We start from the raw sequence: 27,966 nt of genomic DNA, 5'->3' as shown, positions 1-27,966 counted from the left end.
AAAGTCGACCCCGCCCTCTCATAATGCAGCATGGGCGAAAACACCAACGTCGGTAGCTTCAGCTGCGGGAGCAGACTCCTATATTTTTGAATATTTTGGCTGATTGAATGAAGGGTGAGTAGAAAAAACACACGCGCTCTTCTTAAGTATGTAATCTGCGTTTGTCCAAGGAGGTGTCGTGAGACTGAAACGAGAGTATTTGCCAGTAGAGGGGTTGTTAGCCGCTAAGCCACATTGCAGCGTTGACGGGGAACCAGCTCGCCACGTTCAGTTAGCACGGCGGCTAACAACGTATACACTCGAATAAGTCGACCACAAGAGACGCCCAAACAAGAAAATATCGGACTATTTTAGCATACCTACGTCTTTGCCTTTAAAAAAAAAAAAAAATCTGAACAATTCATCGCGAGAATTGCCATCACCAAGGTTAGCAATCCAACATGCAAGCTGTGATGACTTGAGGATGATTTATGGTTCCGCGTCGCACCGACGCAGAGCCCACGGCGTAGGCTCTGCGTCGGTGTAACGCGGAACCATAAATCAGACTTGACTGGCCCGCAGTGATCAGTCCAGCCGGTTAGAAGGAACTGATCAGCCGGGGAGGCGAAATTACACACGAGCTGAGAGAGAGAACATCAGTGAAGTAGGGATGGGCGGTATGGACTAAAAAATGTATCACGATAATTTCTGGCATTTATCCCGATAACGATAAAAATGACGATTAAAAAAAAATACCAATTCAACTCCACCTTTGTAACTATAAATCTATCACCACTAACACTGCTCTAAAAGATAGTAAATACTACTAAACTACACCAATTAAATTGAATTAATAAAAACCAATTAAATTAGTCTTTCTTTCTTTCTTTCTTTCTTTCTTTCTTTCTTTCTTTCTTTCTTTCTTTCAGGCTCATATCCTTCCTTCCTTCCTTCCTTCCTTCCTTCCTTCCTTCCTTCACGTACGTTGTGCATCGATTTAACGCTGTCTTCGCTTTACACAAAAATGTCATCAACGGGAATTTATCGTTTTTACTGAGAGATGACAAATTCTTACCGTGGGGAATTTTTTTGACGGTTTATCGTGAACGATAAAATATCGCCCATTCCTACAGTGAAGTCAGGATTTATTGAGCTTTCTGAACAAGCTTAGACTGTGGAGGCTTTTGGAGAAGTGACACCAGCAGCGGCATGTTCAGGAGTTGGCTCATTTGTTCCAAGCTGTTTGTCGGGTGATTGGCTTTCCTATCAATAAAACATGAAGTAAAACCCTTCCACATCAGCACAAGCATAGTTTTTGTCACGCTACGACACTCATTTGTCTTTTTAAAGAGTCCTTGGCCCATCTCTTGCATTTATCAGTAGACTAGTGTCTGTACCAAATTCGTTTTTGTATCCCTTCAAACGTTGAAATCGTGGTATAATAGTCACTTTGCTATAGTATCTTACAATCTTGGCCTGTGATTATGGACATGTAATTTTAGTTTCATAGTTGCCCCCATTAAGATGTTTAAAAACAGCTCAGGAAACTGTCAGATATGTGAATTGTAGAGTTAATTGCACTGTCCTCTGCCCTGGACAAGGAATAATCATAACATATTACAATACTGGCACTAAATATGGCATACATGTTTATTACAATTTTACACATGTAACATTTTGTAAATCTAAAGCAAATAAACAAGGTAATATCAACCACCTTTGGTTTAAATACAATCTTAAAAGTTAAAATGCACACCGTAATGTCCCAAAATCAAGAATTGACAAAATTGTCTGACTGGCAGTCAAAATTAGTTAAAAAAAAAAAAGCAAATTAGTTGCAAAATATGTTGTATGCTGGTAGTGTATATAGTAATGGGCAACTAATTTCAGTTATTCATGTACTTGTTTAAAAAAAAAAAAAAAAAAGGACTTACCCTGTAATAACATTTTTTTTTTTAAATGAGAGACGTGGAGGTTTGATCCCCAGGCTCAAAACTTGTCAAAGCATCTTTGAAAAGGATACCAAATTATGATTTGCTCCTGCTGTATCAGTGGTGATTGTAGAAACGACGCTGGTTGGGTTGTTGAGCAGGCTGTCCTCTTCATCCAGTCTCTTTTATATGACTCCAAACCCCAATCTGCTCCTGATGGTGGATGGGGAACCCTGCATGAGGGCTGCATCATTACTGGTGTCCCTGGGTTTGACAGTAGAAAACACTGGGCAGTGATTTGCAGTTTTCCACTTGTAACCAATCTTGATAATAAAAAGTATTCTGTGATGTTATTATGACACATTACTTACATAATCAGAATAAGAATCATCTTTATTGGCCAAGTTTGAACATTGTCCGACAAGGAATTTGACTCCGGTTATTTCGCTCACTGCACCCAGATTTAAAAATAGCAAACAGTAAATAAACAAATCTGGCACTTATTAACATATATACAATTTTAAAAAAAAACTGAAAGGTGCAGCAGTATGAGGATAATGATAATAGTAGTCTGTAGTATTAGTCTTTCTTTAGTCCTCATTGTGAACTTATAGTACAAAAGGGGATCAGTTATGTTTTGTGTATCCTCAAGTACCCAAAAGTAAAGGTAGACTAATGTTTTTTAGCTGATGCTGATTTTTAGATATTAAGGCAGTCAATGGGCTATTAATTATGCTGGTTTTTATTTCTTTTTTCTCTTTATGTAATAGTCGAAAAATACCAAATGGTTCATTGAAGTGTTTAACTAAGACGTTAAATACATTTCAAATGAAAATTCATTAAATAAAACTGAGAGGCGATGTTCCGTGTTTAACAACACAGACCCTGTTAATCAACCAAATATTTTCATCCCTTGCCCGATTATTAAATAAAGGTCAATTATTGGCTGGATTCATTTGATCTGCTTCTACACAAGAGTTGGCATGAGCCTTCTTGATGTAAATAGTGTCATCACGCAGTGAAGTGAGTCTTTGTGTGAACATGTGTGCATGCTTGTTGGTTTATGACTTCAAAAATATGTGTACAGTGGATTTATCTGGTATAAGCATGTGCAGCTGACCCGACCTCTTTCTGTAATCTCTGTGCACTGCACCTGCATAAAATGGTTGCTCTAAAGGTGCTTTAAAGGTTCTGAGTTTGTTCCCTTGTCTGTGAACGAATAATCAGACTTTTATTTGGTGGTGTCTGTCTTAAAAATGGAAAACAGCCAAAAATAAAATAAAAACAGCCACGGTAACATGAGTAGTGTCAGGCAAAACAAAAATGTTTTTTTAATTAATTCCCTGTGATAAACACTTCAGAGGCTTCACTCAGTGATCTCTGAGTCTTGATGTGAGGGGGAAAAAAAATCTTTAATTGCCTGATTTCAAATAACTCCACTGTTTATCATTTCAAATGCATATCCACATACAAGTAGCAGTTTTGGTATACCGTGTATTCACAATATTGATGATTGATATGACAAACTGATTGATCACCACGTTATGGACACCGTATCAGCACCCGTCCAGCAGTCGCATCCCTGCAGTTTGCTGCGTCCTTGTGGGCTTTATTATTCTTGGTTGCATCAGTATCAGCAGCATGAGAAGGTCAGTGTGTCCTTGTGCATACAATGCACGTTCAGCCCTCCTTCCTCCTCATGACGTCACTGCCCACTCTGATGAACACGACTCTCGTGAAACTCTAGTGTCTTTGCCGTTTTAATGTACCACCGAAACGTCAACGTGATGCTTTCCCTTTTCAGAGGGTTTTCTTTTATTGTGGGGGAGGGGGGGTGTGAATGAAGGGTGAGTGCTGTAGTCACTGAGCATGGAGCATCTTTTGGTTGAGAGTAAAACTCGAGATGTCTTTCTCTTACTGTGATTGATGGCTGTTGGTTCGGGAAATGTACACGCTGTATCTGTACTGGAGGAGCTATTTTCAATTCATTCAGCTGCTCCGTCTTTAAAGCATCACCAGAGAGCAGGTGTGAATGTTTTCATCATTTTTTAAACAGTGTATTTTAACCATGGTTTCTTTTCTTTTCAATCCCCCCTCTTGCTGAAATGAAAGTCATTTAGTAGAAAAAATAAAATTGTTTAATTATAACTTGACAGCAGGTTTTCTCACCTTTTTTGTAAAATGCCCGTAATGCATATGCTGTCCCTATAACCCCCATCCCCCCCTCACCACCACCACCACTTCATGTTGCTTACATCTGATGTCTTACATAACCATAGGGACAGCTGCCAAGACCCAATTGGCTCCTGATATACGGCAAGTTCTGAGGTGACGTCAGCAATTGTGTCCTTTTAGAGATATCTACTAACAGGCATCCAGACAGGAATTGTTATTAGGCTCTTAATATTTTTAGCAGAGAGACAAATTTGGCATCGGTTTGATTTATTTTCAGTGCTTGAGCACGAAGAAATACTCAAAAGCACTTCAAAGTGCTTTTGAACTGGTGTATGTGGAGTACTATGACACATTTTCCTGTGAGGTGAAGATGAGTTTATACTTGTCATTTTTGTTTTTACCTGAAGAATAGCGGCACACACAAAAATGGATGTCACACCTCTGAAGTTTTGTAGCTCAAGCAACACATTTGTAAAAAAACATCACCGATGGGAAGAGTATCCAAGCCGATCCAGGTCGATAGGTTTTATGGATGCTTAATAGAAATAAGACTTATAAATGTTGCAATTACATAAAATACTGTAAAAGTAAAACGGACTTAATGTCTTTCTCTGCAGTGATGTTCCAACAATGCCGATAGTGGATAAACTCAAGGAGGCTCTAAAACCTGGTCGAAAGGAGACGGGTGATGAGGGAGACCTGAATAAACTGTTGGCTTCTTCTGCCAAGAAAGTCCTTTTGCAGAAAATAGAGTTTGAACCTGCCAGCAAGGGTTTCTCCTATCAGCTGGACAGCCTGAAGAACAAGTATGTGATCCTCAATCCCAGAAGTGAGATCCTCAATCCCAGAAGTGAGGGCGCCACAGGGCAGAAAGTTGCAGAGTCTGCTCAGATAAAGAGGCAAGGTAACTGGAAATTTATTATGGTTTGATAATTCACTGTTAACTTTTTTTTATTAAGTTGATATTTCTAGAGGCCTCATTTCCTTTTGTTCTGGTTATCTTTTCTTTAGTGTCAGAAAATGTGGTTGGGAACCAGAGCGATGGGATCCCCGCGCCGCAGAAGATGCTCTTTCCAGGGAACAAGCTCACTCTTAAATGGGAGCGTGTGTACAGGGTGGGAGCTGGCCTTCACAACCTAGGAAACACCTGCTTCCTCAACTCCACCGTGCAGTGTCTCACCTACACCCCGCCCCTGGCTAACTACCTACTCTCAAAGGAGCACAGCCGTGCCTGTGAGTACTTCAACTGCGCACTTGGAAACTGTCTAGCAGATTTACTTATTAAAGTTTCCAACATTTTTCTAGACACAATAGCAAACTTTCTCAGTTTGAAGATTACTTTAACTTAATGTCCGATGACACGTGGCTGAAAATGGCTTTGCATTGCAAGTCGAAGAGAGGCATCACATGATGAGCTTTTGGATAGATTTTGCTTATTTTATTGTTTCATGTTTTTATGAATTATATCAAGCCGATCCTGACTTTGTTTATGATGTAATATTTTGCAATATTAATAGGTTTTATGATTATTTGCTTTATATTTGAGTAACATTCTGAATTTTGTGAATTCTTCTATGACTGAAATTGAAGTCTTTGTCAGCTCTTGAGCTACTTCTCTTTTCTGCGTCTTATTGAATAGACTGCAGTATTCAGCTGCCACATTTAGCTTCTCAAATTAACTTTGTATTATAATCGTTCTGGTAATGCACAGATATAAGGTCTCACATTTTGTGCTTCAAGTTAATATAAGGCACTCAAAGTCTTTTCTTTTTTTCCCCCCAACAGTTCAAACTTAAAAAAAAAAATAGTTGTGGTTCCAGTAAAGGCTATATTAGTAATGTTTACACAACACAATTTATTTCATCAGTACCTTTCTCACCTGAAAAACGTCAGTATCGCAACATGGATGTTACGTTTTTTTTCATGCAGAAACAACTTCAAGTTAGTAATGTGGAAATTATGAAAGTCTTTCTTTCAACAAAGATTTACTAATGTGATACTTAAAAATACATACATTTACTTTTTTAGTGACTTTTAATCTCCTGTTCATGTTTCAGGTCACCAGTCAGGCTTTTGCATGATCTGCGTCATGCAGAACCATATCATCCAAGCCTTTGCCAACACAGGCAATGCCATTAAGCCTGTCTCCTTCATCAGAGACCTAAAAAGTAAGACTACCCTTCTCTCTGTATGGCTCTCACATCTCCAGATTGTGAGTAAGTGGTTGCATTTTGCAACCAGTTTTTGAGCTAGTGCAGGTATTTCTTTTACAACTTCCCACCTGAGTGCGACCTGATCATTTCCAGACTTTGTTGAAAGTCACGCAGTACGTTTACATGCATTAACAGAAAGTCGAATTGTTGCCTTTTTCCAACCGATATTGAATTTTTAAAAGCCATGTATACACCTTAGCCAGGCTGTATTCGAACCGAACTGAAGCTCTTGAGATCGAGCTTTTAGTGCCAGATACTGTGGTCCTAATCCGAGTTATTCCGGCATATATACGCAACCCATGCTTAGCCAAGCTAGTGACTGCCCTGGGACTCCCCCTTCCTGAAGTGACGACGCAGCTATAGCCAGAATATCAACACAGTAGGAGAAGAAGAAGACTAACAACAAAGAACTAACTGGAAGAACGCCAAAAGTGCGTGTCGCGCCACCTAACATTGCGGAGTTGAACGCACCTCACTCAATAGTCAGTTGTTTTCTTGCACATGTATACTTGGAATTCTTGGAAACTCCAGTTTAATCCATAGCTAGATTGTTGCCAATAGCTTGATTTAGATGTGCATGTAACCACACTGACTGACTTCTCTTCAGTTCAGTATATCTGGTCCTCCATCCACTGAGTAATCAAGCCTTTACTCAGTACATTGCAATTGATGTCAAGAAACTAGTTTAGGTACCAAGCAACCTCATTGCAGCGGTGCAATGACGGACTAAAGGTGTAGACTCTCCGTTTGAACTGACCAAATCTTGAGGATAGAAGATGAAAAGTCTTTAAGAACAAAAGAAAAAGAGGTTCAGTTGCCTTGTTTGAAGCTTTTCAGAGTCCCTCAACGACACATTGCTAATGTACGTGGTAGCTGAAGTCTGTATCCTGAGTCCACACATCCAACACCTATTCCCACAATCCCTCTGCTCTATGTGTTCATCCTTGCTGTTTCCATATGAGCTGAGTCGGTTTCAAGGAGCGGTTGACGATGGCAAAGGTAGCAACATTGGCCCGGTTTCCCAGATCAGTTAAGAAGCTCTTAACAGCAAAAGGCTTCTTTCAAACCTTCTTAAGGAGCCTGTGAAAGAAAAACGCGTTTCCCAGAGTCGCTCTTAGCTTAAGAATCTCTTTCATTAAGAAGGAAATGTAAGATGCTGCTGACCCAGTCTTTACACCCTTCTTAGTGAACTAATGGCGCTTTTGCATTAGTACCGCCTTAGCCCGGCTCGGCTCGTCGCGGCTCTACCCGTTTGTCCCCGTGTGTTTTTCCACAGCCAGGGGAGAAGTGGGGGGGTTTGGGTGAAGCTGCTGTGACATACTCGATTGCGCAACACCTTTGTTCGTGTCGGCGCTGATGAGAAATCAGCTGGAGCCGCGAGCGGCTGAGAAAAAAACAGCCCGTCTACATCCCTTTTTTAATTCTCTCGTCAGCCACCAGGTTTATGAACATCTGCACCTCAGAGTTGGATCACCAAACAGACGTTTGCGCTGTATAATAAAATCGCTGCGAGCCGCGGGTCGCTCTCGTGCTGACTCCCGCTTCCTGATTCAAACGTTTGACGGCCCCGCCCCCGACCAATCAGTGGCGCGGAGGGTGGTGACGTCAGAAATAGTCCCTGCTCAGCCCTGATTAGAACCTCGCTGAAATGGTTACAGAAATAGTATCGGCTTGGAGTGGCTCTGCCCGCCTCAGCCCCTAGTGCAAAAGCGCAAAACGGGGCCGTGGCGGGTAGAACCGAGTTAAGGCGGTACTAATGCAAAAGCGCCAAAAGACTCACAGATCCAGGCGCGTCAGGCAAATCAATATCACACCAAGCAATGAGATATTAAAACAATGCACACCGCATTCATTGGTGACAGCAAAGGGAAAAAAAAGAATTCAAGGAATAACAAGTGTGTTCCTGTATATGCTTTATGCATTACGCACAAATAAAACGATCATCATGACTATCATTTATCACACGTGTGAGATACCATGGCTGCTATACAGCATATTCTCGCTGCAAATCAACCGCGTCACCCTGTGCAAATCAGAACTGTTTATATGAACGCATTCGTGCGTCAGCACTTCAATCCCCTGGACGTGCTGTCGGACCAGGCTGTCCAGATGAGGTACCGGCTTCCACGGGCTGAGATACAACGGCTCATCACGTTGGTGTCTCCACATGCAATTTTGCCCTGAGCCCGGAAGGTCCAGTTAAGCCGGGCATACACTGTGCGATTATCGGCTCATTCTGAGCCGATTTTCCAGTCGTGCGACTTTTTTTTGGATCGGGATGGATTTCGACCCAATCGTTGCTCGTGCCTCGTGCAGTGTACGTGGGGTAACGACGAGAGATTAACACCTCACGACGAGCTCCCGATCACAAATCGTGAGGTCGCAAGAAAATCAAGCGTGTTTGAAATCCTGGTCGCTCCTCGTAAAGGAATCGCACAGTTGCAGCAGCTACGACCCGATTGGCCTCATCCTTTCGCAGAGAGCATGCGCAATCTCTGACACGTCAAAAAATATTATTTTTAGTTTAAGTGAAAGACCGCATTTCCATGTACGGTGTGCGTCGCCGCGTACCCTACGCCGTAGGCAAGTGTCCGACCGATCAGCCTTTTTTTTCGACTATTTCGATCACGGATTAGGGGAAATCAAAAAGACCGATAGCCGATATCAGCCGATACGATTATTACCCTTTTTTACCTTTTTGGGAGAAAACAAATTTCAATACAAGAATTCATTTAAATGAATGGCGAGCAATTTATTGCTTTTAACTAGAACATTCTTAATACAAAAAGAAAATGCAGTATTTCAGTAAATGATCACATTAGATGCAATCCCCCCCCCCGCCCCCCCTTCCCTCTTCTTTACACCAGCATTCCTCAATAATGATAAATAAAAACAAAGCTGCATGGGAGAACTTAAATAAGAGGAATCTTCATACTGTAACTCAAACTGTGTAAAGTGTAAACAATAAGTCAAAGAACACCACAAGTCAAACCCTCAGGTTCATAATATTATTGTTTATTTATTTATTGTGGAGTAAATGTCCAAAAATGCATGTTCTGGTCCTGGTTTTACCTGGTTTTACCCGGTTTTACCCGGTCTTACCTGGTTTTACCAGGATGAGCTGCTCTGAGCAGGAGGGGCCCCTTAGAGCACCTTTATATTAAATTGTAGGTGCAGGGACTGCAATGTTTCATCCTCTCCTCCTTTACTTTGCATCACTTTCATTTATTGTTAGAAATATGACGTCATATAGTCTTGTTTGACTTTGTTTTGATGATAGTGAATGATTTCATGTGGCCACATTTAAGCAACACGAGGTGACGTTTCTCAGCTCTGAAAGAGAGCGGCGACGCGCGCTTACGACGTAGCTCTGCGTTGGTGTAACGCGGACCATAAATCAGCCTAAATGCTCGGCTGCGCGTGTCGCGCTGAGCGGCTCTTCCGCTCTCCGGAGCCTTGCGAGGAGAAAACATCCCTCCCGTCTTTACTAAACCGGTTTGCTTTGAAAAGAGTCGCGTAACAACCGCGCGGATGAGCTCATGGCGCAAACAGGCCGAGTTTGGAAAAGTTAAAGCGAGCGGCGGTCCCGTCAGCAGCGCCGACACCTGCAGCTGGTCGGGGGCCAATGATAATGCACACACGACAGCACGTGACTGACATGTGCGACAGGGTGCGCTTGTTTTATGTCTCAGAGAAGGAGAGACGAGATGAGAGAGCGAGAAAAGCCTGTAAGCGTGGCGGCTATGATTTAGCAGTGGCGGGCCGCCACTGCTAAATCATCAAAAATGTAAATATAAGATATGCACTTTATGCAGCCGATTTTCTTATTTATCTTATCTAAATTATTTTTTTTCGATTTTTTTTGGGGGGGGCCGATATCGATTATTAATAAAATTATGAATATCGAATTCGATAATCGGCCATGGCCGATTATCGGTCGCCCACTACCGTAGGCTCTGCGTTGGTGTAACGCGGAACCATAAATCAACCTTTAGTGTGCGCTCTGTGCTGTTCTGAACACTTCCCTCCGCCGAGACACAACTTTTGCGGTATGCGTTCATTGTTGTCTAAAAATGATGCGCAGTGCCCACCCAATCAGAAACAGTACAGATATTTGGGGATTTTTTTTATATATATATATAAAAAAATAAAGGATCCCCATAACCTTTGATCGGGTGGGCAGGACGCAAAACCGGCCTCGAGTTCCAGCACACAGATGTCCGACGGGAGGATTATGATCGTATAGTGTGAGCAGACGGGTCGCATCAGAGCATCGGGTCGTACAGTGTGAGAACATAAATCGTGGGCTGTGAACTTTTGAACTCTGCTATCTAGTCGTGCAGTGTGAGATGGGGTAGTCTCAAACGATTTTAAATATCGCACAGTATATGCCCAGCTTTACTGGCTGCACTGAGCAAGGCGTCGGTGTCACGGAGTGTGGCAGCCGTGACACCGATCATCCTGCGCCGTGCCCAAGCGCACCTATATGTGTGATGACAGGGAATTAGTGCATTGAGGAGCAGCGCTGCGTGTCTCCACCAGTGTTGTGCTAGTTACTAGTTACTTCATTAAAAAGTAACTCAGTTAGTAACTCAGTTACTTAGACCAAAAAGTAAAGCGTTACTATGAAAAGTAACTTTTTAGTTACTTTAAATAAAAACATTATTTTAAATGCTCCCATTAATGCCCCTCTAGCCTTCAATTCAGCAGGTACTGTATAGATTTGCATTGTGCTTCGTGTTCTGCATTCTAAACAGTCTCGCTTCTTCACTTCCTGTGTCAATAACGTTGGTTGCTTAGCAACAAGCTGAGAACGGCCAATGAGCTTCAGCAGCAGCTGAAGAACAGGAGCCTTTGATGAATCGTTCATTACAGTCTCAAATATAGCCAATGGTGGCATGTCTGTCTATAAGAATCTTTTTGCCCAGAAGAAAAAAAGAGCGAAAACAACGACCCATAACTATTTTCTTCTCTCGAAAAAACACAGCTACACCGTGGCTTTAGGAGAAAAAGGCGCTACAGAGTCGGGAGGCAGCGGCTCAGAAGAGCAGTGGAATACGTGCGAGGCGGGGCTGATCTCCGCAATTTGAAGCCCTCTATAATAATTTTAAAAAGAATTTCACTTATCACGGGTTCTTTTTGGAACATAAGCCCTGCGAAAAACCAGGGATTGCTGTAATTCCACGTTGCGAAACTCGCCTTCTTTTGGCTCGCCATGACCGTCATGTTTTTGAATGCACACACACTACATTTTCTCTGGTCTCCGCGTGCGGGGAAAAAAAGCTTCACTGTAACCAGAAATAACGGAGTAACGCACCGTTTGGTAATGGTAATTGTGTGACTGAATTTAAAAAGTAATGCGTTAGAGTATTAGTTACCACAAAACTAACGGCGTTACTGTAACCCGTTACTAAATAATGCGTTAGTCCCAACACTGGTCGCTGTGTCTCCAAACATCCGCAAATACAACGTTGATAAATGCTATAGTGAAAACGGTCAAGCAGCTAAATAAACTTCAGAATATTTTTTTGAGGTGAAGGATTCTGTTTTACTAGTCACAAGGATACAGTGTGGTCCTATGATACGAATGATCGTTAAGTTAATTTGTCCTTTCGTCCATCTTTCACATTTAATAAAAACAATTCATTTCCTCATTATTCTCTTACCAAGACTACTTCTTATTTAGTTGCAGTCTTGTTTTCATCATGAAAAAGGGTCATTGAAGTATATTTATTATCTTAGTTTTTCATTATAACAGACATAACGCACAGGCAGCAGGGAATTAGTGCGTTAGGTAGCAGTGCTGCGTGTGAAAATGCGCTGATAGTGATCGGTGATCGATTTGCCTGGCATCGATTGATTTGGTTTCAGAACCGCGGTGGTGGACAGCTCCTCCAAAGAGCGAAACTAAAGAGCAGTCCTGAGAACGGTGTTAAGAAGTCATCTGGGAAACACTCATATCTTAGGGTCCCTTCTTAGTTGAACCCTTCTTTGGACTCTTCTTAAATCCTTAAGAGAGGTTGGATCTGGGAAACCCGACCATTTTCAATTACTTTATAAGAAACAGATGTGAAGGAAGTAGATTGTTAATATTACAACAGATGGAAGAATGAAGAACAGAATAAATAAGAACTTGATGGGAAATTCGTGGATAAGTAAGAGGTTCTCTGTGTGTTTAAGATCCTCAAATGTCTTGACTGGCTTTATAGTTAGACCCTCCAGAAAAACGCGGGCAAAAATCCTTGATTCCGCGGGCTAAAATCCTTGATTCTGCGGGCTAAAATCCTTGATTCTGCGGGCTAAAATCCTTGATTCTGCGGGCTAAAATCCTTGATTCCGTGGGCTAAAATTAGGGCTGGGCGATTATACGATCTCGATTTGTGATCGCGATCAAATTAAGTTCGATCACGGTGATCAGCTGTGGGTCTACTTTCTCGATCACGTGCAAAACATGCTGCAGCAAAGTGCACGAGAACCAATCACAACCCGCTTCCCTGGCACCGCGCTGTCTGCATTAATTGATCATGCCCATGACATGCCGCAGCAAGTTGCATGACCATAGGCAGTAAACTAGTCACATCTGCCTCCCCTGCACTGGTGGGAGCAAGCGTGACCAGAGAGAATAAAACTACAAGACAACAACCGCAGGCTAGCGTTAGCTTAGCTTCGAGCCGACCGGGACTCACGGTTTGCGGTTATTTATTTATTTATTTATTTATTTCGCCGGACAACTTCTTCCAGGCGTACAGGAGGAGGGTGTGATGGATTCACAAAATGCCCTTCGTGATGGATGTATTGTGTTTTCGAACCGCACCCATTAAAGTTGTGATTCGCTCTGCTTGTACCACAAATTACTCATCACCGCCGACTTCAGAAACTCCGCGGCCCCGACATGGGTGCGTGCGTGCGTGCGTGCGTGCGTGCGTGCGTGCGTGCGTGCGTGCGTGTGTGTGCGCGCGCGCGCTCAGCGGAGTGAATGTGTCGGAACGCGGAGGCAACAAGCAGAGCTCACCAGATGACGCCGTAGGCTCTGCGTTGGTGGGGGACCAACGGCGGGACCATAAATCCGCCTTAAGTTCCTTTAGGTTAATACTGTGAGAAATAACCTCTCATAATAGCGGTACTACAGTTAATAAATGTAATAAAACTGCTGTTTCTGCTGGCTACTGAGTCCCGTAAGTGGCGAGTGAGTTTTAACTCCTTAATTACCAACCAGCGTCAGAGTCACGCACAGTAAACAAACAGTGATGTTAGAGAGCCACCTTTTGGTCAATTTAAGCAACCGCATCACCAGCTGCTTGACAGTGGCTCAACTCAGTTTACTGTTTTTGTTGTTAATAATGTCATTGCAATTGTATCTATGCAATTGTGAAAAAAATGGCAAAATAAATGAAAAACTGTGAACAACCGCATTCCGTAGGCTATTCAGTACTCAGTATTCAGCCAAGTCTTTAAATTTTATTCCGCTTCAGTTTCGGCCTCAAATTTTCATTTCGGTGCATCCCTAGTTTTTTCGGTGGGTACCACTGGTAGCATTCTGGATTCTTGTTAAAACATGCTATTTGCTTTATTTGTTAAAGGGGGGATCTTCTGATTTTAAAAAATCGTGATTAAAAATCGAGATAATTCAATATGGGAAAAAAAATCGTGATCACTTTTTTTGCCATATCGCCCAGCCCTAGCTAAAATCCTTGATTTTGCGATTAAATGTGCGGGTTTTTTATGTGCTTTTATGCGGTGAAATTGCGAAATATGCAGGAAGTTGCGGATTCGGCGCTGAGCTCTTCAGCAGGTTGTCTCGTCTGATCTGAGGTCGTAAGAGAAAAAAAAAAGGAGAGCGCAGGAGGAGAGGAGAGGGGCGGTCGCAGCCCGGGGGCCGGCCGTCTCTCTCCCTCCAGCCCGCGGCTCAGTGCTCGGGTGATTGCCGGGCGCCCCGGTGCGACGAGGGGGACGAGACAGAGCTCCGTCACCCCGCGCGTCCGCCGGCCCTCGCAGGCGCAGTGGTGCGCAGTCAGCGCGGATCCTGAGTCCCCCGGGCAGCCGCGCCCCCCGCGCAAGCGGGGGCTGGGCGGAGACGGCTCTCTTTTTCCTCTCACCCCTGCGGGTGAGAGCTGCTGTTTGGGGGGTGGCGGTTTCTGCGAGGGGTGCGGAGGTACCCGGGCGGGTCCCACACGTCGCGACTGGGCGTTCCGACATGTCACTCACAACACTCCCCCCTTTTTCCAAACTTTATGCGAAAATGTCGGCGATGATGCAGTGAAATCAAGCGAGCCCCGCATAATTCGCATATTCAGCGCGGACATATGCGATATTAACCCCAGTAAAAGTGATTTTTCTGCACCAGACATTGAAATCCACGGAAGGTCTGTAAATCCACGGACAGCCGTGAAATCCGCGAAAAATTCCGCGATCACGGAATCGCGGATTCCTGGAGGGTCTATATAGTGTTGTCTTTTTTCTGTTGGGGAATGAGAAGCAACGACAGCTCTGAAACCCTTATTTTTATTTATATTTTTATTTTTTTATTTTTTACTTCCAAGGAGGATTATTGACTTGATTGCTGGATTTCCAGATGTTTCATTTGTTGGCGAGGGGTCAGGGTGGGGGACCCATGCAGCTCACATACACACACAGCCAAGGAAAGTCTTGTTCACACATACGACATTGAATAATTGAAGTCCGCATGTATAAACATATTTTCTTCCATTCATGAAGTTCAATGGAAACATAGAAATGTCGACAAAGAAATGGTGTAAAATTGCATGATAGTCCGAGCTGTTTGCGAAAGCATTTGTAAGTATTGCAGGTAAAAATGGGAGGAAAATCTGTAACTGGGTTTTATGTTGATTCAAGGCGTCCCCCTAAATTTTGTGGCTATTCTCCCAGAAAAAATAAATAAATTCAGCTCAGGGCAACAGAGCTCCTATTAAAAAGTCTGGAGCCCTGGTTCGGGTTGAGCAGTTAGGTCCAGTGTTTTCAAAGTAGGCTATGTCAGGAGTCGGTAGCACCTGATTCCCGGTTGAAAGCAGCCGGAGGCGCTATGACGCAACACTTTCCACCGTATCCCATGTGATCACAACCCCCCGCTAAGTGCAGCATGCTGGTGGAGCAGTGAGACTGCAGGTGGTGAAGGAATACCTCATGGAAACAAGGTGCGAGTCGGTCCATAATGCGCTGCGCTGTGGTCTTAATGCAGTTTAGTCCCCTCCCTATCTGCGTACGTCCTCTGTAAGTGCTGCTGCAATCATTTCGCCAATTTGCTGTTTTTTTTTCTGCCCCCTCCTTCCCTAATGCCCTCTCTGTCTCCTTGTGACTGCGGGCTTAAAGGAGCAGCTTTAGGATAAAAATGTTCAAGCTGCTTCTTCACCTTCTCTGCAGATATGCTGTCTCCTGAACATTTATTCAGCTAATGTATTCAAGTGATGTAAAAGACTCGTCCATACAAAACTGAAAAAGACAGATTTAATCTAATTTTTATCACAGGAGAATTAAAGGATTTTTACTCCAACGGATGGTGTAGTTTCCTCTTGATCTCACAGCTCCAACTGCATAAACAAAATTAAAGGACAACACACAAATTAAACGTCCACAGATTTCATCTTTCAAACCACCCCCTCCTCCTCTTCTACTTCCTCTTCTTCTTCTTTGAGTGCCTGAAAGTGTTCATAAGTGCATGGTGCTCTATTCCTTTTCCCACTATGAGGTGGCTCATTTATCCTCTGAGTAACAATGCTGTGCCGGGAACGTGGTGATGATCACATTAGAATTGTGCCAGTTTATTCTTTCTCCATAGGGGCAAAGAGTTTGCAGCTGCATTAGCTCTAATGCGAGACTTTTAGTGTTGATGAGACGCCAGTCTGCAGCAGTTACTAACCATAAGCTCTTATAAGATCACTGTTTGTCTCAGATTGATGAGGTACTAATTGTGGAGGTCAGCTTTAAGTAGCCATTAAAGTGTATGGTTAGAGGTCCATTGTATGTTAAATTAACTTGTTTTTAATTATATATATATATATATATATATATATATATATATATATATATATGACGGGATGTAAAATGTCTTCATTAAATGAGCACAAACCTGTCCTTAACATTTTTTTTTTGTCATACCTAATGTCATTTTTTTGTTGGTTTGTGAAATATATTTTCATATTTCATGCTTTCTTTTTTTGCTGTGGCTGTTATGCTGCTATTTATTTGTCAGGGATCAGTATGTGGTGACCTCTCTCAGAAGAATTGGTCAGTCAGTGGTTATCATTTATGCAGCATTATGAACATCTTTTTGCGTTGTCATCATCTCTGCAAGTGTTTTGGCCAAGGCTCAAATTAGTGGTGTAAAGCATCTAATTTTTGTTCATCTTCTCAGGTTCAATGCTTTAAACTGACAAGACTTTATCACACACTTTTGTCTTCTACAGAAATTGCCAGACATTTTCGCTTTGGAAGCCAAGAGGACGCCCATGAGTTTCTGCGATACACTATTGATGCCATGCAGAAAGCCTGTCTCAATGGCTACCCCAAGTAAGCTTTTTATTATTACTATTATTAAAATGTAAATGTAGTGTCATGAAACCTTTAGTTTGGTTAACAAACTGTTTTCCTCATATTTTAGGCTCGATAGGCAGACGCAGGCAACAACACTAGTTCACCAGATCTTTGGAGGTTACCTCAGGTCAAGAGGTATGTTGCACACAAAAAAGTCCACTTTTAGAGCGGTGAAATGTTTTCGTCTGTTGAACTAAAACAATCTTATGTCTATTGTTAGATGTAAGGATTACAAACTTTCATCAAGGACCCAAATCGCTTAAATCAAAGCAGTTTTAGTGAGAATAGAATATGGTTTTATATTAGCACATTTTAGATGTCATTGACTTACATCAGAAACAAATTGCTGTTTTATGTCTCTGACAAGATTTAAGAATGTTATCCCACTTAAGGACCCTATTCTCACTAAAACTTAAAAGGATCCAAGGTCATTTTAACTTTGTATGTTTACAGGTGTATAAAAAGTACTGTTTGTACAGGCCCACCCCTTGTGTTGCCACCACCGTGTAATAAGTTTGCACAAAGCAGCCTCAATAATCGAGTCATTTAACAAACATTTTAAAAGACATTTTTTGGACTTCTAACAAGGTGAATAATACACAGGCTAAAATCATAGATCATAAATAAATATATGCTTAGATATCCAATAAAATGATAAAAGCCAAGAATGGGTGGATCGCAGTGCTCTGGCTGGAATGTGAACGTCTGTGAGTTCAGATCAATAAGATGCCGCCATCCCTTTTTAAGACTCTTAAAAACAAACAGTAAAATGTAAAACTGTATCCTGAACTATTCAGGAAGGCAGTCAAGGGAAGTCTGCTCCGGAGTAGCTCGATCTCCCTGTTTTTTCTTGGGTCAGAAGGCGTCCTGCTGCAGTCTGCACAGTAGATGATCAGTTGCAATAATTCAGGCAACAGGCTAAGAGGAAGAGGCTAATAAACACCTAGATAGGAGAGTTAATGATCTCTGCTTCCATAGGAGTGGATCAGTATGTGGATATTTGACAGATTAGGCAAATAGTAGGAGAGGCCACAAGGACAGTAGTTTGTACAACATCTGAAGTTGAATTGTAACAATACAATAGCAACTGGAAGGATGTTCCTTTAACTTTTTTTTTTTTTTTTTTTTTTTTTTGGATGTATATGCTTTCAGAAAACTTATAAAGTTAAAATGTCTTGTCTTTTTGGACCCTATCCACACTATCACAAGGCTTAAATCCCCATTTACAAAGCTGTTTGTATTTCTTTGGGTGGAAAGAAAAACGTATTTAACTTGTGCAGCATGCAAATTTGTGATGCTTTTTAGGTGTCACACAAAAATGTTAACTAATATTCGTGTATAAATTGGCATCTATTAATTGTAAAGAGGTTTCCACTCAAAAAATGAATCTGGCAGTCAGAGATAGTCCAGGCTACATTTATTGATAAATATGTTTTTGTCTTTCAGTGAAATGCTCCATTTGCAAAAGTGTGTCGGACACGTATGACCCTTACCTGGACATCGCCGTGGAGATAAGGGTATGTTGCAGAACATCCCAATATAATTAGAATTTCCATAGAAATGTGAAATTAAAATGGAAACTTGGCAAAACCTTGTTTCAGCAGCAAAGTGTTTTTCTTGTTTATATCTTTCAGCAAGCAGCAAATATCGTGCGAGCTCTGGAGCTGTTTGTTAAACCGGATGTTTTGAGCGGAGAGAACGCCTACATGTGCGCTAAGTGAGTTCTGTTTAAGTGGTCTGAGACATTCAAGTAAATCTGCAGCGTGAATGTAAAATATTAATATTTAAAAAAAAAAAAAACTCAAAGAAATGTTCTTGCATTGTTTTCCTTTTCTTCAGGTGCAAAAAGAAAGTGCCGGCCACCAAGCGCTTCACAGTTCATCGAACATCAAATGTACTGACCCTGTCACTGAAGAGATTTGCCAACTTCAGTGGAGGAAAAATAACGAAGGTTAGAGCTGCATTCTCACACCCTTTACTGCTCTGAACGGGCATGGAGACGGTGCATTTCTTACAGCGCTCTCTTTTTCTTCTTTGTATTTCTCCAGGATGTCGGTTACCCAGAATTTCTGAACATTCGTCCCTACATGTCTCAGAGCTCAGGCGACCCCGTCATGTACGGCCTCTATGCTGTCCTAGTGCATTCTGGGTACAGTTGTCATGCAGGCCACTACTACTGTTATGTAAAAGTAAGGCAACCAGAACATCCTTCTCTTTTTATTTTTAGGATATTTACTGATTATGAGAAGCATCTTAGATGCTCGTTACACTGTCTGTACCGTAAATTGATATTTAAAGTTAATATATTCAACAGCTAATCTGTATCTCTGGCGACTTGCTTAATTTTAAATGTGCGTCTCTTCCTTTTGTCCTTGAAGGCGAGCAACGGACAGTGGTACCAAATGAATGATTCGATGGTGCACTCGAGTAACATCAAAGTAGTTTTGAACCAGCAAGCGTACGTGCTCTTCTATCTGAGGTAAGACAGTGCTGCAAGGGATCAAAGAAATCTGTCTGAGCCTCCTGGATGTATTATTAAATAAACTGGAGTCTTTGATTATGGAATGAAGGATCCCAGAAACCAAGAAGAATGCAGATGGCCAGTCCACCAAGTCAGGAATGCTGCATTCAGGGAAGAATAGCGCATCATCGGAGCAGATAAAGAGGGCGAATCTAAACGGACCTCTCTCCTCCCCACAAGTCACAAAGGTAAAAGAAGAGATTATGTTTAACCTTGAATATTCAACCTTAAATACAGTATATTCGGTTAAAGTCCAACCATTTTCAACAGAAACTTGAGCCTGCGCAGCTGCGAAAGATCCAGTCTATGGATGGCGGTCTGGGCTTCCCCGTTTCCAGAAACAATGCCCAGCCACAGCCCCGACTTTCCAACTGGACGTCGTCCACCAACGGTGCAACAAAACTGCCGGGCGGGCCCACAGTTATCGAGGAGCCTTTCAAAAAGGTGAAGAAGCCCTCTCCCCAGAGCCAGGCGCAGTCCCGCAGCACCACTCCCACCCCTTCCAGCAACGGGATCAGCAGGACCGACGATGATAAAAAACAAGGTGGCGAGGGCAGAGGCATGGCAGCATCTACCTCATTTAAGTCTTTGTCTGACTCTTCCTCCGCTGACACCACTGACTCAAAGGTACAAAACGCACGTAAACTTCTCCATGGTAACTTTAGTCTTCCCCGCACACCTTTTGTGAAGTTTGTCCTTTGCAGCTAAAGATCAGCAGTAACAGAGCTGCGTTTGCTCCCAGTCTGAATGGTGTTGATCAAATATCAAATAGGATCTCACAAAAATTACAAATTCATTTGCTGATAAAATTGAAACATACTGAACAGTTTCTGGTGCGCGTTCTCGCTGTTTTAGCCTTTTGCAAGACTAAAGGTGTTATCCTTTTTGCTTTACGTCAAATTACAAATCTATGTGCCACAGTGCCAAAGAATGAATTTATGGATTATAGCTTGTATTTGCTATTTTGCTTGATGAATCAAACTGTTATTTGAGCAATAGTGTGAATAGATTATGATTAGGGCTGAGCGATATATCGAGTATACTCGATGTATCTTGGCTTCTACTCTGTGCGATGTACAAAATGACTATATCGTGAATATTCGAGTATACATTGTCACACATTTGCTTTTAGCCACGGGCACTAAATTACAGGCTTTTCTCACTCTCTCGTCTCGTTTAATAAATGTTTAATAAATACAGTTTTGGTAAATTTGACTTATTCCCCCTTTTTGCATGAAAGTTTAAAATTAGCATATATTAATGCAGTATGAACAAGAATGTTTAGACTTATAGAATCATCATACTGGTGTGATTGTATGCATCAAAGTGTTAATTCAAGGCTAAGGCAAAATATCGAGATATATATCATGTATCGTGACATGGCCTAAAAAGAGATATTAATAAAAGGCCATATCGCCCAGCCCTAATTATGATACATCAAACCTCTTACCTACCTTTTATATATAAACATTTGATCTCAGACTTGTTTTCTGAACATAATATTAACAATTTGTCAGATGATGCATGAAGCCGTTTCCATCCTTTCCCGTCTGTCTCTTCTCTCGGGCAGGACTCTGTCGGTACCAAAAGTGCACCAGTTGGAGAGACTCCCTCCACCCCGCGGAAAGCGTCCAGTGGCCTGGTGTCTCCAGCCAGGAGCGTGGAACGCTCGCAGAGCACAAAGGACCAGAAAACGGCAAAAGTAAAACCACCGGCTCTCAACAATATCACATCTGAAGCCACCAGCACCATGTCACCTCCACCTGCCAAGAAACTGGCCCTGTCAGCCAAGAAGGTGAGCTCAAGTCCACACTGATATGCATATTTTAATATTGCGTTGAATGAGAGGTTTTATTAAGGCATGTAAAGTTGTAATTTTGCTAGTTTTTTTTTTTTGTTTTTGTTTTTCCTGCTTTATGTAATGTTATTTCTCCAGTGTACCTGTCTAATCAGCCACATGTTAGCACTTTCTTTCTTTAGTTTCTCTTTTTTTTCTAACCATTTCTAATTCTTCAATGCCATATCTTTTCCTCTTGTTTTCCTCCCTCCATCTTTTCCTGTTATCCCTTCAAATTTCCCCTTTCCTTGTTTTGATTTTTCTTCCTTATTTTTGTCACATTCATGGTTATTTTCTTTAGACCACCAAGTTTTTATTTATGTCGATAACTGCAGGCTCACAGCAGGAGTCCGAGCAGCATTGATGCTATGCCCCATTTGCCACACCAGCTGTCCAGTGACCCCATGCATCAAAATCAACTTAACTCCTTCACCGTTGCCTCACCAACTCACAGGTATGAGCTTGAACTTGAGCTCACTTGAGAAATGTGGACTTAAAAGATCGTGTCAGTCCTGATATAGCCTATATATATTTGTTCTCCTTCTTGTCTTCCCAGAGTCAGTCCATTCCATTCGCCTAAAGCCCAGTCATCACATTTTGCCCACTTATCTGGATCCTTAGAGCGGCCAAACCCTCAGAAACAGTCCTTTCCCTCTGCATTGCAAAAACCAAACTCCAGCCTTTCTCATAAAACCAACGGGCTTCACAGCCCGGGCCCAAAGAGTTCCAAGTCTTCCAACAACCTCAGTTCTGCGGCTCAGGAGCCAGACCTCAGCTCTGCGGCTCAACAAGTCAGCAAAAGGAAAAAGAAGAAGAAGCGCCGGCATTCGGAGGTGGAGGGCGACCCAGCGCCAGTCCCATCATCCTCTCCAGTCACGCAGCCCAGTCCTGCGGAGCAAGCAAGCGAGATGAGGCGCAAGAAGAAAAAGAAGAAACGAAAGCGGGAGAGTGAGGATGGAGAGAACATGGAAGAGAGAGGAAGTGTCCGGTCTCATTTGGACACATCAAATCAGGAGGAGGATTGGTGTCAGAGTGGCTTATGGAGTCTAACATCTCATTCAGATGCTGAACTGCCTCAGCAGAAACCTGTGCTTTCTGCTGAGAGCCCAGCGCCGCGCAAGTTAAATCCGCAAGAGCACGAAGGAGACTCTGTGAAGAAGAGGAAGAAGAAGAAGAAGAAAAAGATGATTCAGCTGGAAGAAACTGTGCAGGAAACAACCTCTGCTTACTCTGCTTCAGAAAGGTGAGCTGAACCTCATCTTTTTACGATTTTCTTTATTTGTGTAACACTGGGCAGCAAAACAGTGTTTCTGTAGCAACCAGCTGGTTTGCTCATCCTCTTGTGCTCAAAGCCACAATGGCTGTGCTGTATGAGAGAAAACATTTTCAGATGTGGGGGGGATTATCGGGCAAATTGCATCTCTCCTAAACTTTTCCTTCTTCCACTTTGTCCCTCAACAGAAATCTTGAGGAGAATAACAAAGACGCGTATAATAACACGGGAGATTTAATCCTGCTGAAAAAGAAATTAAAAATGAAGAAGAAGAGGCTAAAAGAAGAGATGCGACAGCAGGAGGAGAGCAAACATTGTGATGCTGAGCCCGTAGCAGCAGAGCGTCCGTCCAAAAAGATCACCCCAGACAGCGATAAGAGAGGCAAACAGAGCGCAGGTACGCCAGCAGGGACTTGGAGCACACATTATGACTGGAGTGGAGAGGGTAGTACAGTCTCTTTCCAAGGGTATATGTCAGTCATAGGTTGTTTTTTTTGTTGTTGTTGCTGAACAGTTCTTAGTCAAGTATTTCCAGTATTTTATATTCATTTTTCTGTTATTTCTCATGTTCCTAATGTTGGTTAACGTTAAGAGGAATAGTTCTTACTATTGGTAAACACGTCTTTCACACTCAGGAAGTCGCTCGTGTTTCAGTCAGCTGACAAACGTCTTTTTCTGTCTAAAAAAGATAATAAAATAAGTAATTATTACCCTGTACTAGGGCTGCAGCTATCGAATAATTTAGTAATCGAGTATTCTACTGAAAATTCCATCGATTAATCGAGTAATCGTATAAAACATATTTTTGTTTAGTTAAAGATCAATTATAAATATGCATAAGATGTTAGATGTTAATTGACATTATTAAGACTAAATTATATAATACAGTAGGTTCATGGCTGTGCATTTAAAAACCCTGAACTTACACCAGTTGACCAAATTCACTGCCTTAACTAAAAAAAACAAGGATCTTACCAAGAAATGTTCTTATTTGTAACCTAAAAATGCCATTACACCTGATAACACACATCACTTAAAAGGTTAGGTGTTTTTCCCACGTGTTTCAATTGAACTTTCATTTGTGTCAAGCAAATTTTAAGTTTTAAGTTAAAGTCTTGATGAGATTTTGAGTTTTGGCAGTGTTCAAAATAAAATGATGAGACCTGCTGTATTGGAGCACATTAGGCACCAGCGCTACTTGATGTTTTATCCATCAATGACTACAGAGCTAAAATTGACAACTACTCAGCTAGCTTTATTACGTTTATATTTTTCACCCTCATCCCTCTACAGCTCTTTGTTTTTACAAATTAAATGCGTTGGCCACGCATCACCACTAGTCATAATTAATAGAAACCTAGCCCTCCACAGGGCTAACGTTATGTTAGCAAAGTACCATAACGTTAATCTCAGTAATTAGCGCTACGTTAACTTAATTTTACCTTGTCTCGGGTGACTGTCCTCCCCTCTCGGAGTAAACAGGATGTTCGGTGGAGATGCTGCAGCATTGAGGTGTGGGGCTAGAACAGTCTCATAATTCACAAATGCACACGCCGATTCACAAATGCACAGAACACATGTGCATCATCAATTACCTGCATCGGCAGGACTTGGAGCTCTCCAGTCTCCCGACGGCTCTGGTTGAACGGCCCGACAAACCATCTCTGATCGCGCTGTTTTCTTTACCGAGATCACAAGAAAAGCAGAGCAGTGATCTCCTCTCCATCACGTTTTGCTGTCTTGTTTATTTATCTTTACTCCACCAACTCAAAATATTGAATCACGCGAACGCAGTTCAAACAGCAGGTGTATCCGCCCCTTTAATCTGATTGGTTTACGAGTGAATCGTCCCCCACGTGAGGGTTCGCTCTTCTGATTGGTTGCAGATCCTTCCGTGTTAAAAAAAAAACGTATTTGTGGATTAAGTCACGTTAGGGGAGTCTCAAAAGTCACGCGCAATTCCAGCGCAGCTCACAGACAAAAAAAAGTTTGTAAATCAGGTTATATTTGTGTGTGCATCAAAAATACATTTGTGTATCTTGTCCTACGCACGTGTGAATCGGTCTGTGCATTTGTGAATCCTGTCCTGTGCATTTGTGATTTATGAGACTGTTCTAGCTCCCTATTGAGGACGTACTGTTGTGGTTTGCAAGCACTGTCTTACAGTGAAGACATGCAACAGTGTTCGCCTTGGTGTCCAGCTTGAAATGCTCCCACACTTTTGACATTTTCTGCCTTTTCTTTTAGTTAAAACCAAACATATCCGCCGCCTCTTTCTTCTACCTTTACGTGCGTGGCATCAGCGCGTTGTGCCGCATTAAACGTAGTCCTGCTTTGAGCTGGCAAAATTAAACGATTCCTCGAGGCAGAGAAAATTCCTCTATCATTTTTTGTAATCGAATTATTCGAGGAATCGTTTCAGCCCTACCCTGTACTGAACAGAGCCATTTGCCAAATCAGTTTCGATTAATGATTCACCGATCCATTTTTTATGACTATTGATAGAAAGATAGTGATCCCAATATTAGAGTGTTGCCGTTTATTTTCACATTAAATATTTGCAATCAAAGTGCCAAAACAACAACAATGCTTTTTCTGAGCAGGATAAATCAAGTAAGCTAATTGCAAGAGCAAAACATAAAATGTTAGTATCCAGTCAGTTAGATCAGTATTGATCCCCGACCCAATACTGACTTGTCCCATCTCTTTATTTAGAGCCTCCTATTTTTGTTCTAAGAGAGGATGGCACTGAGAAAGCCAGGTTTCAGTTTGGTTCACTTTTTTATTTTTCACTTCTGATGGTATCCAGCCACAGTGGTGGTGTGGGACAGCCAAGTGAAGGACGGCTACAAACGCAGCCAGGCACCTGCGGCTGAGGGAGAGGCGTTAGGGGACGTCCCGAACCATGCTGCCCCTGCGGCTTGGGACGGGAAAAAGAGCACCGATGTGGTGGAAGAATTACTCAAGAACGCCACCGATAAAGCTTACGGAGCCAATGGTGAGACACAGACTGATGCATAAACCACCACAGGTACTTTTGAACACGTGCTCTTGAATGTATTAACTTCTTTATTCTTTTTTTTTTTTTATTAATCTAGTTCTTAGTTGGGATGGTGAATTCTCCGCTATCAGCAGAGATGCCATTGAAGATGTCCGCAGTGCCAGGTGTGATACTGTGATTGATGAGTGGGATGAAGACTTTGATAGGGGAAAGGTGAGGAGAGAGATGGACATGAAAAACTGAGTAATGAGACTTTCACACAAAGGAAAAACTGAAAGTCGCATAGTTTGTTTCTTTTTCTAACTGTTGTGTGTTCTTATATTTGCTCAGGTGAAGAAAGTAAAGAACTATAAAAGAGAGAAGTGGAGAAGCGGTAGCAGCATCTTCCAGAAGATACAGGACAGGCGGAACAAGTGGTCCGTGATGCCCGGAGGGAAGAGGATTTTCGGAGTCCGACGTTGAGAGTCCAGATTGCTGCTGAGCTCCTGCTGACTGGAAATCTAGACAATACTGTATACCAAACTTCAGTTTTTTGTTGTTTTTTCTTCTATCCTATTTTTTTCCCTCCTTCCTTCCTTATTATGCACACTTGTGTTTTAGGAAATTGATAGTAAAATATGAGCCAAAAGCAGCACGTTGACAGTCTGACCAACAGTCCCATCATCACTGAGGTTAAGGTTCAAAGGTTTGAACCGTTTTTTTAACCTTAATGTCACAGTGAGTCGATAGATACACTCAGTATTTGACAGAAACCCTGTCTATTGTTAGATGATTACATTGTTACCGTTAAGCCTCAGTTACTGCACCAAAAACAGGGATGAAATAATATAAAATCCACCATAAATTGTGAGGAGGGAGCTGGAACTGTCTCAGAGCAAACTGTGCTGCTTTAGCAGACATAAGGGCTCACAAATTAGACACAAAAGTGACTTTTTTAAGATGCTTCTTGAGTCATAATTCTATACCAAATTATAATTATCCTAAAATGTCTAAAGATTTAAATGCATATTTTAGGTCTCTTAATATTATTTTTATGCTTTTTTTTTTTTCTTTTTCTTCTAGCTGTTGATATTTTACTTCCGTGTGTGACACGTGGCTTTTTCTTTTTTTAAGTGCCATATTTTGCCTTCAAACTGTTTGTTAAATTCTAGTTTAAAAAAACTCCACCATCTTCAAAGTATCCGTATCTGAACTGCTTCAAACAAGTCGGCTAAATTGACTTATTTTCGTCCGGTGTCGGTCATGTTGCGATTCGCTAAATTCAATTATTTGATGTTTGTGTAAAGACACACTCATATAACCGGAGGTTGGGCGGTTTTGAGGGCAAATGGCTGTTTTCTACAGTGCAGATTTAAAAAAAAAAAAAAAATGGAGTCCCTCATCCATCCTGGAGATTGGACCTTTTTCATTCTGTATAAGGAACCTCACCAGGAACATCTCACCAATATACTTAGTAAAAGGGTTAGAGTTTATGCTTCAGGCACTGTGTCAGAAGAGGGCGGTCCGTGATCATTTCTTTTTCATGTATATCTTTTTATCTCTATGCAATTTTCTGACCATCCCGCTGGTCACCTGGAAACTGGGCTGAAACTCAGGAACCCAGAGCCCTCTCTTATCCCATCGTCACCTCTGTCAACGATTACCACCCTCTCATTGCATATTGTATATTCTGTAGAAACTGTTTTATACTAAAATACTTCAGGTGTGGGAACCATGGGATCATCTTCCACCACTCTGGGCCCAGATGCATAGAAAAATAAGGAAGAAAAAAATGCTTTGCCGCTGTAAAGACTGTACAGTTCATCTTCTGCTACCTGTTTCCCTCCAGTGCTGTAAAGATCTGCCCATGCATTTCTTTTCATTCTAGAGATGTTGCCTTGAATTGGCTAAAAAAAACATATAGGATTTAATGTTATAAATACATAATTTAAAGAGAAGAGCCAGATCTTTAATGTGATACTAATACTCGGATTAGTTGGTGGATGTTCACTTGAGAATTTATTTACAAATGTGTTTGTGGATAAGAGAGTTCCCTGTGTCACCTCGGTGTGTTCGTTACGAGAGATTACAGCAGTCTAATTACTGTAGGACGTGTTTGTTGGCTGTAAAATTGACGTAGGTTGTTAAATCTCGAAGTGGCGCAGAGGAACTTTTACCGGAGCGAATGGACAGTCGACATGTTTGCATTTATGACTGCACCAACCTTTTTTGACCAGGGGAGAGCTCTTTCATAGTGAAAGCAGCTCTTACCACAGTTAATGAAATGGGTGCAATAAAGTTGTGACTTTTGTGAGTTGACTGTGTATTTCCTGTCTTGCCCTGCTTCATATTTCTTTTAAATGTGCAGCTGTTCAGCTCTCAAGTTTGTCTGTTACTGTACTTAGTTACCTCCTTTTTTTTTTTTTATGAATTCTGAAGGCCTTTGGAAATTATCTAGAGGGGTGGAAATCAAACATACAAAAAAAACATTGATGGAGAGAGCTGTCTA

General features: G+C 41.8%; 1 protein-coding gene across 3 annotated transcripts; it reads left to right on the top strand.

Annotated features, from left to right (window-relative positions):
• The first annotated feature begins 10 nt into the window (after positions 1–10).
• Positions 11–27,771, top strand: usp36 (ubiquitin specific peptidase 36). Of its 3 annotated transcripts, XM_061711345.1 has the most exons (20): positions 11–114; positions 4,703–4,989; positions 5,097–5,318; positions 6,143–6,253; positions 16,720–16,822; positions 16,914–16,981; positions 18,293–18,363; positions 18,481–18,563; positions 18,686–18,797; positions 18,895–19,035; positions 19,225–19,325; positions 19,417–19,555; positions 19,638–19,994; positions 20,938–21,162; positions 21,540–21,658; positions 21,761–22,447; positions 22,666–22,874; positions 25,287–25,475; positions 25,576–25,691; positions 25,809–27,771. In XM_061711345.1, the coding sequence occupies exons 2-20, from the start codon at positions 4,716–4,718 to the stop codon at positions 25,938–25,940; spliced, it is 3,459 nt and encodes a 1,152-aa protein (XP_061567329.1). In that variant the 5' UTR covers positions 11–114; positions 4,703–4,715; the 3' UTR covers positions 25,941–27,771. The 3 variants fall into 3 exon arrangements, 2 of the variants coding, with proteins under 2 accessions (XP_061567329.1, XP_061567330.1); XR_009770693.1 differs by lacking the exon at positions 25,809–27,771 and having other exon boundaries at positions 25,193–25,475; positions 25,576–25,689; XM_061711346.1 differs by lacking the exons at positions 11–114; positions 4,703–4,989; positions 6,143–6,253 and having other exon boundaries at positions 5,183–5,318.
• The last annotated feature ends 195 nt before the right edge of the window (positions 27,772–27,966 follow it).

Source organism: Cololabis saira, chromosome 21 (assembly GCF_033807715.1).
Source record: "Cololabis saira isolate AMF1-May2022 chromosome 21, fColSai1.1, whole genome shotgun sequence".
NCBI lineage: Eukaryota > Metazoa > Chordata > Actinopteri > Beloniformes > Belonidae > Cololabis > Cololabis saira.
The sequence above is the reverse complement of the archived record's forward strand: the minus strand, read 5'-3'. Positions and strand labels throughout refer to the sequence as shown.

Bases quoted from the DNA above. Each gene is read 5' to 3' on its own strand.
- usp36 (XM_061711345.1), top strand. From the start codon at position 4,716: ATGCCGATAGTGGATAAACTCAAGGAGGCTCTAAAACCTGGTCGAAAG. The intron at 18,564-18,685 runs GTGAGTTCTGTT...CCTTTTCTTCAG, and splicing joins AACGCCTACATGTGCGCTAA to GTGCAAAAAGAAAGTGCCGG. The intron at 21,659-21,760 runs GTATGAGCTTGA...TTGTCTTCCCAG, and splicing joins GTTGCCTCACCAACTCACAG to AGTCAGTCCATTCCATTCGC.